Source organism: Callorhinchus milii, unplaced genomic scaffold (assembly GCF_018977255.1).
Source record: "Callorhinchus milii isolate IMCB2004 unplaced genomic scaffold, IMCB_Cmil_1.0 Scaffold2, whole genome shotgun sequence".
NCBI lineage: Eukaryota > Metazoa > Chordata > Chondrichthyes > Chimaeriformes > Callorhinchidae > Callorhinchus > Callorhinchus milii.
In genome coordinates this window covers 6,062,617-6,076,656 of record NW_024704743.1, presented here as the reverse complement: position 1 = coordinate 6,076,656, position 14,040 = coordinate 6,062,617, and the positions used below count along the sequence as shown (strand labels likewise).

General features: G+C 38.5%; 1 protein-coding gene across 3 annotated transcripts in view; it reads right to left on the bottom strand.

The window, feature by feature from the left end:
* The window catches only part of acbd5a (acyl-CoA binding domain containing 5a), a 51,472-nt gene that overhangs the window by 16,303 nt on the left and 21,129 nt on the right, over nucleotides 1-14,040 (bottom strand). For all 3 annotated transcript variants that reach the window (XM_042332429.1, XM_042332431.1, XM_042332430.1), the window contains 2 exons: nucleotides 10,460-10,577; nucleotides 656-796 (listed from right to left, as the gene is read on the bottom strand). In XM_042332429.1, the coding sequence (XP_042188363.1) occupies nucleotides 656-796; nucleotides 10,460-10,577 (259 nt within the window). The remainder of the gene's footprint in view (nucleotides 1-655; nucleotides 797-10,459; nucleotides 10,578-14,040) is intronic.

Sequence of the window (14,040 nt, the reverse complement as noted above, 5' to 3'; positions counted from 1 at the left end):
AAGGAGCATTATAATAATAATCCTTGCATTTAATTCAGTACCTTATTATGTTTCAAAGCGCTTCACAGTATATGCACTATAAAGTGGTAAGACTGTGTGCATTTTGTGAGCAAACAGGGCAGCCTATTTTCACATAAGTGTTCCATAAACAGCCATGGAGTGAGTGACCAATTTTATTTGGGGGACTGTAGGCCAAGACACCAGGAAAATTGCCCTACTCTTTTTCAATAGTGCCATGGGAATTTTATCATCCACCTGAACAGACAGACGGTCCTCGGTTTAATGTCTCATCCAAAGGACAACACCTTCAATAATGCAGAACATAACCAGAATTGCACTGGAGTATCAGCCACAACCATCCTGATCTGGGGCTTGATTCAAAACTTCTAACTCAGAGACAAGGATGCTAATTATAATCATACTCAGCGTTGTAAGATTATCAAGGTTACATTTTCTTTCTATTGATAATAAAATTCAATCTTCACGTGGTAAAGCAGAGCTGCAATAAATCATGAACTTTACCTTATTAATCACATTTTAGATATCGGAATTTTAGTGTTGGAGCTAAATAAAAACTCAATGAGGTGGCTTCATTTAGGCTACAACAAAACAACTGGTGGAATGGTTAATTGTAACTCTACTCTCCTGCACTTACCTTTCTCATCATCATCAGTTGCATCTTCATCATCATCCTCTTCACCTTCCTCCTGTTCAGATTCAGCACTACTATCGTTGCTCTCAATATTTCCGTTCATTTTGTCACAGTTTTGGGCTGAACTGAGAACATTGCCAAGATCTGAATTTATAAGTTTTGAAACAAAACAAATTGTTATTTCACATCCCAGTTAAGAACATTAGCTTGAATGAGTGAAAGGCCATTTAGACCAACAAGTCTGTTTCAAAACAGGTATCATTTGCACAAAAAAGTAACCAGCCAACCAATAACCATCTTTGCCTGTTAGAGCCAAAGAAACATTTTGTTCCATACAGTATCGTTGCTATCTGTAAGGCTATTTATAATTTTCAATATGATTCCTAACAAACTATTCCAAATAACCACTAATCTGTAAAGTATAGTAGCTATGTATTTTGTACGTGACGGCCAATTTGAGTACAGCAATGTCGCACAAGCCATGAAGTGAATGACCAATTTTATATGAGGGACTGATGGCAATGACACTGGGAGAAACTCTCCTCTTTCTGAATAGTGCCATGAACCAATGTGTCAGCCTGGCTCAATTGGTAACACTCTGGATCAAAAGATTCATGCTTGGGTTTATTTTCTACTCTTCCTTTACTCTATGTTGGCTTGAAGGCCTGAAATTGTATCAAGTCCAAACCTATCAAGCCCATTTGTCTTAAAATGAATGGTAGAAAATTGGCTTCCAAATTCCAAATTTAAGATTTTTTCTCAATTCTGCACAATCTTCTATTTTAAGACAAAATGTCTAAACATGCCAGGACTAGGTAGGATTTGGGGCCAAATCTGGCTTTCATCACCAAAATAATGATCTATAAAATTCTAGAATATCACTTTTGCATAATCAAAGCCGAGGTACTTAACTCAGTCTTTAAATCCACATTGATAGAATATTTTAAGTGCAACACAAATTCTTTCAAATATCTACTAGTACTAATGGAATTTTTGTATATATGTTTCCCATTCCCAGTTCTCATGTGCATACATCTGGTACTTAAAAGTTAAAATTTATTGATTAATTAGTCCACATTCTTTTGATTCTATCAACATCCCTACAACGTTCCAAAAAATTATCCTACATGAAGGTTGCTACATAAATGCAAGTTGTTGTTATATCCATAGTTTGACTATATAACTTTGTGTTGTCAGCAATGTTTACTGTGCTGAAAGTATTGTTTGAGTGTGAAAAGCAGGAGAGCCAGGACACACTCATGTGGAATTTCACAAGTGCTACCTTTGGCACAGAGCATTTACTATTAAAATCGCCACCTGCTGCTTTCCATTACCAAGCCAGTTTTCAAATCAATTAGCAAATTTACCATTAATTCCAGTTTTAAAAACCTCAGATGCGGAAAATTATCAAATTTGGTTTCTGAAAGTCAAAGTGATTTGATCTACTGAATTGTCCTTTTTGACCAACAACTCAACAACAAATTTACATTTACATAGCGCTTTTCAAATCAAAAAAATATCCTAAGACTAATTTTAGTACGCCAAAAATGCCAGGAGATTCACAAGGGATGATCTGTGAAAGTACACCTGACAACTTCCCCAATAGCTTAGTCGGTAAAACCCCAGTCTGTGCAGAGTTAGATCATTTCAGGATTCAGTACCTTCAGGCAAGCAGCGAAGGAAACAACAAACAACACATTACATTTGTCTCGTGCCTTTCATGTTGGGAGGATGTCCCAAAGCGCTGGACAGTTAAAGATATAAAGAGGGAGATATTTTGAGTTTAATAGTGAGAGCGAGGACTAGGTGAAGACTTGTGTGGAGTATATACCATGATTTCCACAAAAAAAGTATTCATAATTTTCGCTCACATTTGCCCTGTCTAATATTTGTCATGGGAAAACATTTAGTGTTTGATTCGATACTCTTAATGCTGATCTCAAATCTACCACAATTCCATATACCCCTATTTTAGTCACGAACCTCTCATGTGGCACTTTATTAAAGGCCTTCTGGAAACCCAGACACACTCCATTCACTGCTGTTCCCTTGTCCACTTTATCGGTTACTTCTGCAAAGAATTCGATAAGGTTGGTCGAGCATGACCTTCCTTTCGAAAATCCATGCTGGCTGCTTTTAATTATATTCTCCTTTTCCAGATGACTAGTTACTTCATCTTTTATTATAGATTCCAATACCTTGCCCACAACCAACACTAAACTATGGTTTCCTGGATTACATCTATCACCATTTTGAAAAAATATTGGCATTCTCCAGTCCTCTGTCACAATTCTTTTCTCTACAGTTCTTAAATATATGTACTAGATCCTCACCCATATCCACCCTGGTTTCCCTAAGACTCCTTGGGTGCAGTCCATCTGGGCCAGGTACCTTGTTCTCTTTAGGTTTATGCAATTTATTTAATACCCTCCTTCTCCCATCTTAATATTAGATCCTTCCCATCTATTCTTACTAAAGTTTCCTTATCAGTTTCCTTTGTGAAAACTGAGGCAAAGTATTCATTTAGTATTTCCACCATTTCCTTATCATCTGCTGTGAGCCATTCTGCAAGAACATGCCAAGCAAGACTCCCACAAAAAAAGTTTTTTCTGTCTCCTTCACTTCATTAAATAAGATTCTGAGATATAGTGAAAATTATTTACAGAGTAAATACTGATGAAGAACTTGCATTTTTCTAGGGCCATCCCTTTAAGGCGGGTAATTGGAGTTGAGGTACCGATCAGCCGTGATCTTATAGAATGGCGGAACAGGCTCGAGAAGCTGAATGGTCTACTCCTGTTTCTATGTTTCTTTGAAATGTCTCAAAGCTCTTTTACAATAATACCATGTAGTGATGTGCAGCAAATACAATAGGCTTTTTGTGCACACCAAGGCACTACAAACAACAATAACAACTTACATTTATATTGTGCCCTTCACGAGGGTAATGTCTTAGGAGTGCTTACAGTGATGGGGCTTGATGCTGATAGGGAAGGTGACTGTAGGCACGGTTAAAGAGGAAGGTCTTCAGATGCAATCAGAAGACGGATAAGGTGGGCGCAAGGCAGAGGGATTGAGGCAGACAGTTCCACAGTTTCAGGGCATAGTGGCTGAAAGCACGGCCGCCAATGATGGTGCTGAGAGGACGAAGAACAGGCAGCCATGAAATAAATTACCAATTTTGGCTGGAGGATTGTTTTTATATGTTTATAACAGCTTCTTGTAGACATTGCATAGTTTAATTTTTCCTATAGTTGTTTTTTGGTCTACTGGGTGTCTGACACATGCACCACGTTTCTCAGCATTCAAACCAGACTGTGAGTTCCACATATGTATGTCACCTACACATGGAATTTCTCCATGTCTGGAATGGATGCACCGTGCCTTACCTAATTCTGGAGAGTAATAGGCTCAGGTTGGCAAGAGCCAAGGCTTGGGGACCCCAGAATGTGTTTTGGCTTACTGCTGAAGTTTAACAAGACTAAAACCACACAGCTTGTCATTGAGAGCTCTGTCTGGCAGGCTTCCTGCTGCTTGTTCAGTTAGGAACACCCCACCCATTAGGGCTTTGTTTCACGGGGTTTACAAGAGTTGAGTGGGAAGAATCCCTGCACCCGGTGTCTGTCCCTACAAATTCTGTCAATAAGACAGTCCGACTGGTCTGTCATCAGCAGTGTCTTGTAGTAATGCGATAATGCCCGTAATGCCTGTTTTTTTTTCTTCTAAAGAGGTATGTATTTTCACTTAAAATGATCAAGAAACGTATTTTTCTACTGTCATTGTTTTATGTTGCAATTAACCCAAAACTAACAAAAAAGGGGAAGAGCGCATCCTTTTCATACTTCAGTTGGTCAAGATACTGGAGTTAATGGTTACACTTCCTCATTGGTCTGCCAGAAACTGGTGCAATATGTCCAACAAATTAGATGGGTGGCAAATAATGCTGATAATCACTGAAGTACACCTGCAGCTGATGTGAAGTGGGTAACAAGCTGAAATCCAGCAAATGTGAGAAGAACTTATTAGTATTTTCATAAACCATAAAATACTCAATCATTGATTACTCAAAGGAAAGGGTCTTTTTCTTTCACCCTTCAACCAGTGACAGCAATACTTGCTCATGTAACTTGATTGCAAATTTTCCTTATCTCACCATTCCATCTCAACAGATAAGTTGTGCAACTGAAATATCTGGTTACTTTCAGAATAGGTTATGACCAGGGACAATAGAAAAATTGCGGAAATGTTTTCCAAAAGTAGCAGAAAAATTTGGGAGACTCACATAGAGAGAGCGAGAGACACAAAGAGAGAGAGACACACACACACATTCACAAAGACATGGAGAGACACACACACAGACACTGAGAGAGAGACACTCACAAACACATAGAGAGACACTCACAAACACATAGAGAGACACTCACAAACACATAGAGAGACACTCACAAGCACATAGAGAAAGCGAGACACTCATACACAGACCCTCACATACACACATACATGAACAATCACAATATTTCCCGCTTGCGCTGTACCGCACATGCGGGTACGGAGCCGCCATCCCCACAGTGACAACAGATAAACAGCGAGAGGTCCGCGGGCCAGAAACTAAATTTTTTTAGCGGGTTTGTAGTGGTCAGGGTGTCGCCCTCCTCTGCTACAAACGCCCCCCTCTTCATTACAAACCTGTGCAAACACAGTGTGCTGGGCCCCAGGCCTCTTGCTCTCTTTGCTCGACGCTGTTACTTTGGGTTTAGTGGCTCTGGTCGCGCCTGTGTGACGCGGGGAGTGTTGGGATCGGTTTCGCGGCACAGTAGAAAATCGGCTTCGCCCGCTTGTGAGTGAACCACTGGCGTCTATTTGCTCGACGCCCTGCCTAAACTGAGCTCCTGCAACAAATTCTTGGTAAGTGCTGTACTATTCAAGGGCTGTAGTATTTCAAACATAACTGCACATTCAGTTTTTATCAATAAAGTGAAAAAATGTAGGTTAGCAGCAAAATGCGTCTCTGAATAGCATTAACCAGACCTCTGCAATTTCCAGCACAATTTTTCAAATCTCCACCATTTTCTGCAAAATTTGTCAAATGCCCTGCAATTTTTGGCAAATATTTTTGCAATTTTCTACTGTATCTGAATATAATTCAGACAAATGGCTTCAAAATCTTCTCTACTGGCTACGAAGGCCCAAAGTATACTTGACTAATCTCAAATGCAAATAGATTTCTAAACATACTAAGCCTTGGTATTATCTTCACACTTGATAGTCGTTAGGAATGTCTTTGTAAGCAACAATTTCAGACAGATACAGCAAAGTGTTCAGCTCTGAGGGTGGGGTTAAGGCACGACAGATGGAGCAATGTAAAGGATAGTGAATACTGGATCTAATCTACATTATAATCTGCTCTGGAATGCTTGACAAGGACACCAGCTAGAGAGAAGTCTTTCTCCATTTGAGGATGATCACAAAAAACAACTTTTCTGCATAAAAACAAACTGTGATCATGTCACTCATAATACATATCTGAAGTGCTCTACATTGTCCCTCAAGAATACACTTCTAAAACATTTTGAACCGTAGCGAACAAATAAGCAGTGTGTTTATTAACTTTACTCTCAGCGCAACATCATATATTCTCCTTTAGGAAACGCTGAGCATTAAGATTAATGCGTGGCCAACAAAGTTGCATTTGAAATCAGACAAACATCTGAGAGGGCTTACTTGTATGAAATGTGATGCTCATTCTCAATTATGCTCATTAGACTGCATTCCCATATTTCTCCCAATGCCATCCGTTAATTTCAATGATATTTAAACCACTCTTCCAATATTTAATTCAAGAGAATCATACTGGCAATCACTAAGTTAATATAAACTATATACATTTTAGCAGAATTTAAAAAACAAACTATTATAGATTCTCTGGCTTTAACACCCAAGGAAACCTGAAAACTGCTGACACTTTTCCCTTACACTAAAACAAAAGATAGTTAAAAACATTTAATAGCTTAACAGCTGCATTTACAAGAAACATCAACAACAAACATTATAATAATACTTGCATTTGATACTGCACTTCTTCGAAGTCTTCGAAGCGTCTTGAAACGCTTTACATAAAATAAAGTGAATTGATTGTATATTTAGTGGGTGAAATTCAGTAGCCAATTGCCAACTGCATAGCAGTGTCCCACAAACAGTCATGAATTAAGTGACCAAATTTTTTTTCGAATTATTATCCCGGAAAGCAATCCACCAATCGACGAATAACCAGGGTCCTTCTTGCTCCACATGCCTCTGTGTACTTACTGCTAGATACATGTGGAGGAATGAAACTTACCTAATGTTTTGCCCCTGGTGAGTACAAAAACCAAAAGGCGAGTATTTTTAAGCGCTTCCGATATAAAGGCACTATATAAATGTAAATTTACACTGTATTACAATCTTCTGATTTAGAGGCAGAGTGCTACAAACTGAGCCTTTTTTTTCGAAAAAGTGACATTTCTTTCTAATATTCTGCTATCCATGTCCTTCAGAGAGTTCATACCATCAACTGACTATTGAAATTCTTTCTCCTTTATTTTTATGCTGGGTGAGGGGCTGTTCCCCCCCCCCCCCCCCCCCCACCCCACAGAAGACTCCCAGCATTGTTCCTTAACACTGTCCATGGAAATTATACAGCCTCATCCGAACATGTTTATTTCCATTGCTGATATAATGACACTCCCCACCCCCCAAATTCTGCCCCTCACAGGTGGATTTATAAAATTTTTTCATTGCATAAGCCTGAATTCAATTATTAAATGCATTTAAGAGGGAGCTTGATGTATACATGATGGAGAAGGGAATAGAAGGGAAAGAAAGGGAAACAAGGAACTGGGAGAGATGGAGTCTTGTATTGAGGATACGCGCCAGTACGAATTAGTTGGCTAAGTGTACAGTCTATAATTTTATGTAAAGGTGCTTTACCAGAGTGGAACATTAATCACTGAAGGTGTAATAATAATAATAATGTAATAATAAGAGTTAATACTGGTTCATTGCTGAGGGTAAGGGTGCACTGCATCAGTGTCCAAATCTAATGAATTAGGATTAATTTATGAACAACATGAAATGCCCTTGTGCTGTTTGCAGGTTGTGTGCTGAGAAATGAAAAAACAAAATGTTATTCTTTATTCTTTTTAGGTGAACAAAATTATGAGGGGTTTTGACAGGGTAAATGGGGAGAAGTTATTTCCATTGATTGTTTTATTGTAAACAAATATACTGAAGTTAGACTAACAAGTTTTTAAAATCATATGGGATTGTGTACAACTGGACCAGGGGAGCAGTTGAAAGGGACTGAGAGGAAGAAACCAAGGGTTCAATACTCCATTGTAACATTTGTAAACGTAATGATGAAATTTGGAGAGTAAACTATCATATCTTAATTAAGCTCTCTAGGCCTGTTTTTTTGGCACAATGATTTCCACATAATCACCAATAATAATCTTAATTGCCCTCAGTAACAAAACCAAGTGGGTGTTTGAAGGTGGCGGTTTTAGGAGGTACTTGATTCAAATTTACACAATATAAACACACTCCGTGTCGTTGTGCCAAGTCCACAGCTCACAGGTGTCAGCCTGTTGGTCGCCCTCTCGCCTCGGAGTCAGAAGGCTGTGACCTGATCATTTTTCTTCTGAACACAAGATGAAATGCTACCCTAGTTAACTTAGCCAAGAACTAAGAAGAACTCCCCAATGAAAGCAGCCAGGGACAATGAACAATTGAAACTTGTACTTTCCAGATGGAACAGGAACAATGCGCTATTGAACCACCAGAGGAAGAGGAAGGAGTAATTTTCCATTTGGAACAGATAAAATCCATTTAAAAATAGGATAATTTGGAAATTTGCAGGTTATAAAGAGCAGACAGAATAGGTTTCACTCTAGAATAGACCAAACAGTTCATCCGCCTGTATTATTGTTAATTCCCATTTCGCTTTCATTATCCAAAGTCATACAACTTCCATAAAATATTATTCATAGGCATGCCTAAAATGCCTAATGCGTATCGAAAATGCCTAGGATGTTTTACTAATTGTAAAATGCGGATCGAATAATTTCTTTACAAATTAATTCTAAAAAGTGGCANTTTTTTTTGCTCTCAAGATTGTGCAACACATCAAGTGATGCATGCGAGTCCATAAAGGCAGCCTTTTCAACTGTAAACCCTCATGACATCTAGAAGCAACAGACTTTGAGTTCCAAATGATCAGTTTATAGTAATACAACTTTTTGTGAATGCTATCTGAAAAGAGGTAATTTTTTCTGACGTCCTGGCCAACAATCCTCCAGATTAGCTGCCGTGTTTCGTCCACAATATAGAGTCAATCCACTTTATAATATATTTTATGACAAGCTTTGAGCCATCTCAACAATGTGATAAAGCGCTATATCAAATTCAAGGATTATTATTATAGATTAATTGGTTTGACACCTCAAAACTATTCTCTAACATGAACTTCAAGCAATGGATCAATGGAACAGATATTAGATATTCCAGATATTCCTAAAACTGTAATTATACTTCGAGATGGGACAAATCCTACAAGATCGATACTGAAAACCTGCAGATAAATTCCACAAGGTGGGACAAAATGAAATGATTGCAACAAATACAAGGCAGTTTACAGGACTTTCAGGCCTCAATCGCACCTAACACTCTGCTACAATCCCCATCTCATTCCAACATAGAAAACGCTTTGAAAAAACAATAAGTTACAAAGTTTGTATAACAAAATAAGAAAAGGAATATAAGTGATTTAGCAGAGTAATGGATTTTGAATGAGGTAATAATCTACATCTACAACAATTGACATTATTACAAAATGGAACAATATTGTGAGAGGGGCCTTGCCCAGTTTTCAATGATGAGCCAGCTCTACAACATACTGAACCCACCAGCTGCATCAATATATAGTCACAAATCAAGGAACATACAACAGTAGCCTGCTGCTAGTGTTAAGTTCTCCCAAAATATGGTCTAAAAGGAAACTTGATCTAATCGTCCAACTAAACAGATACAAAACTGAACTGGTGTTTTACTGACAAACAGAGCACCCATGGGATATGTTTGCAAAATCCATTGAAACATAGGAATGTGCAGGACGGAAAAGGCCTCTGCAGTCCATCTGTCTGACTCCAAAGTTGAAAAATTACCATATGATACACTCCCTCTTACGAGAACTCTCTCAACCTATGCACTCAACATGAAACATTGATTTTTAAGTAACTTTCCAATTCTAATCAGGTACAGAAACATAAAACAAATCACCACAAGACATCACCACTAGGTTCTCGCTATAAATTAATCCTTACCTTCAAGTGATTTAACCACTTTATCCAACCGGCCTGGTGAAGAAACAAGGGATGCGGAAAGCAAAACAACAAACTTATTACTTAAACATGTTTAAGGAAAGACACAAGTGATTTTCTTATAGAATGTAAAACAAAAGTTCATTTTCCACATGGAGTTAATGGATATTAACAGTGTCAGAAATGAACTTGAAACAGGATTAACATTTAATAAATATAGAAATGTTGGAAATCCACAGGATGTCAGTTAGCAACTGAAAGAGAAAGATAGCCTAATGTTTTGAATAAATCTGTTCATCGTATTGAAGGTTAACCCATAATGAATCTATCTGTTCCTTTCAGTTGTTGATGTGCCTGAGGTGAATTTCAAGCATTTCCGTACTTGTTTTGGACTAACAACATCTGTAGTCCTCATTTTCATGTTAATTTGAAGACATGCCTAGTAAAGTCTAACCTGCTGAGATGGCAAGTGGCGACAAGGTTTGTTTTTTGTCATCAACAAGTTCATAGAATGGTCCAATGACACGAAGTAGATCCTCTACCTTCTCAGTCATGGGCATCGATTCAAGGATCTGTAACGCAGACAGAGAAGGATTCAAATACAGCTTAAAATACATTATTACCTACTTCCTTGAAACATTCTCAATCAGAGCTGTAAAATTAAATTCACCATAATCTTGGGATCAGTAGCTGCATAAGTGGTCTGGCGTGAATTCTCTCTCTGTTTTACCAGTCTGCTGAAGTGTTCTCTACTGGTTTCATACCTCAATCAGAGGTTAAAATATAATAATAATAATCCTATATCACTATTTGGCATAGTGTCTTATCACGTCATTGAGGCTTCACAATACCATTAATGACCATGAGCTACTAATTTCATCATTTGTAGTACACAATTATAATTCTCTCTAATTACCAGCAAAATGCCTCCCCCACAAGAATACCAATAACTAACACGTCCTGATGCAATATTCAATCAGCACTATTTCTAAATTAAAAGGAGACACAATAAACATCTTAAATACTCAATGACACTGATCAAGACTGATGCCTGAACAACTTTGCAGGAAGAACTAATGAAATGCAGAAGGAAAAGATAGAAAACAAATTCCACAAAATAAAGAGGCTTTGTATCATTAGAAATAAAGTGACATTTTTAAAAGTGAAGAAGTAACCTTTTTTTTGTTCTGCACACAATCATTTTTTGCATGACTGTTTGTGGGACACTGCTGTGTCCAAATTGGCTGTTGCGTTTGCCTAAAAAATACAGTTGTTGCACTTTACAGTAAATCTCATGAAGTACTTTGAGACATCCTCCAGATGTGAAAGCAGCTATATCAAATTAAAGATTATTAAGGTCTTTTTCAATCCTATTCAATGCTATGTTTTTATGAAATGGCATGTGGCCCAGAGGAACGAGATGCAAAAATAGAAGAGAGGAAACATTTTAGTAACATCTTGGGAATTCTAGACTATACATCTGTGAGAATAATATCAGGAGTTTATTAAGGGAGCAATATTAAGGAAGCAATTTAAACGATGCAAGGTGAAAAATTGAATCAAAGTTATGAAACAAAAGTAGTTTATATTATATTTACTGGAATTCTTTGAAGATGTGAATAATGCAGCTAGAAATATGCAGAAAAATATCTGCTTTCAAAAGGCATTTAATAGGTCTTCTACACAAGACTTGGGGCTTCTTGTTCTTCACCTACTTATCCATCCATAGCATCCCATTATTAGTTATTTTTCCCTTATTTCTTAATGGAATATATTTCTCCTGCACCATTTTGATCTTGTTCTAATTTATTTATTTTGTTGTTCTAATCATTTGAAGACAGAAATGGTGCCGGAGAAATGTGTGACTAGGGGTTCTAACAGAGAAGTTAGGAAGAACTACAGAGGACCCACTCTGCCTTCCCCCACTTCCGCAACATCGCCCAGCTCTGCCACTGCCTCACATTGCAGGCCGCCGAAACCCTCATCATACATGCTTTCATTACATCAAGGCTTGACTATGCAAACTTCTTGCTTGTCGGCCTCCCCAAATCCTCCCTCCGCAGGCTGCAGATCATCCAGAACTCTGCAGCTTGTGTCCTCTCCCGGACCAGGCTCCGCGACCCTATCACCCCCATCCTCGCTTGACTCCACTGGCTTCCCATCACACAGAGGATACAGTTCAAGATCCTGGTCCTCACCTTCAAAGCTTTCCTTGCTCTTGCTCCCCTCTACCTCTGCGACCGCCTAACCCCCTACCATCCTGCCCGCTCCCTCTCCTCAGCGGGCCTGTTCCCGTCTCGCCCGCCCCACCATTGGTGGGCGGACCTTCTGCTCCCACCTTCTGGAACTCCATCCCGCAATCCCTACACCTCGCATCCTCCCTTGCATCCTCCAAGACCCATTTCAAGACCCCTTTCTTCAACTGTGCTTTCGATCAACCTGCTTCGCCGTCTGCCCTGCACCTTCCCCGATCCCTAGCTTGGGTCCGAAACTCTGTCTGTCCAGCGCCTTGGGCCATCCTCCCGAAGTGGAAGGCGCTATACAAACAGAATTTTGTTGTTAATTCACACAAGCGCTACCCCATGGGAAGGGTGCTATATAAATCCACGTTGTTGTCTAGTGAGATTGTGGCACTTGCTGCCTGAATCAGTGGTTGAATCAAACAGTAGAGATATATTCAAGAGGAAGGTGGGCCGTCTCATGAGGAATAGAAGAGCATGGGAGGGAGTAAGCAATGGTTGGAGACTCACATGGAGTATAAACACCAGCACAGCCTGGATACTGTGACATTGGAGTGTGTAAAGTAACACATATCTGTCCCAATTATCAAACTAAGAGTATCTGATTAAATGATACAAAGGAGGAAATAATCTGGGTGTGGTGGTAGTTAAGCAAACATTGAAAACACTACACGATAGTGATCCAAACCAAATATTGTAGACTGAGAGAATGCAGAAGTAGAACCGTAGTCTCCCAAGACCAAGGAAGTAATAAGACTCCGTAAAACACCGGTGAGACCCTATTCAAGAACATTCGTCATTAACTATACTTTCACAATGCCAACGTTATCAAAAAGAATTCAAAGGAGAGCAAAGATTACAGTTCAAAGTTTTATATTGTTGTGTTTAATGATAGCCTAAGGGAGCTCAATTTATTCTCAGTGGAGGAAAAAGTGCATTCCAAAATGTAATTAAGTGCACACTGGATGCAGAGATGTTACTTTTGGAGAACATAAGAGAAGCAGAGATAATTGCAAGAGCACTTCAATTTATTTTTATTGCAATTAAAACCAATTGATTTAATATAATAATGCTTGCATTTGATATTGTGCCTTATCACGTCAATGAGACGTCTCAAATGTTTTTCATGTCTATTAGTCAATTTGAATGTTTTTTAAAAAATCTTCAACTTATAGCATTTCAGTTTAAACCACGCAGTATTTAACAGTGGGACCGTACACTGCAATTTACTCAGAAATCCATCAAAAGAACATCACACAGAAACTCTGACCTAAAGTTGTGAATAACGGGCAGGCAGAAAAGGCTTTTGGTGAAGATTTAATGAGCAGCACTTTAATCCACAATTGAATAGGTTTTTACCCTCATGCCTGCATGTTTTGCTGAATTAGCTTTGAGAATTGCCAAGTAACCGTTTATTTCATTTTAAGTACTGCTGATTAAGATAAACATTATATAAACTATTACAACACAGAGTGCATTTAAAGTATAAAGTTATTATAATACATCTGTGTTTGTGAACTGACTGCTATAAAAAGAAATAGTACATAGTTTAGCTGAAACACAAGTTTTGGGTTTAGATATTTGAATTTTTCCCATCCCTTACCAAGTAGACTTTATTCCTTTAGAGTTGAATTTGGAAGTTTTAAATAAAGGTTAGCCTAAATAATTATTAAATGGAGATAGCAGACCTATTTAAACACCAAGGAAAGCATGATCCAACCATCAATCCCAGATTTTTGCTTTCCATATCCTCACGGGGCTTGAACCCGTAACCTTCTGACTTGGAGGTGAGCGT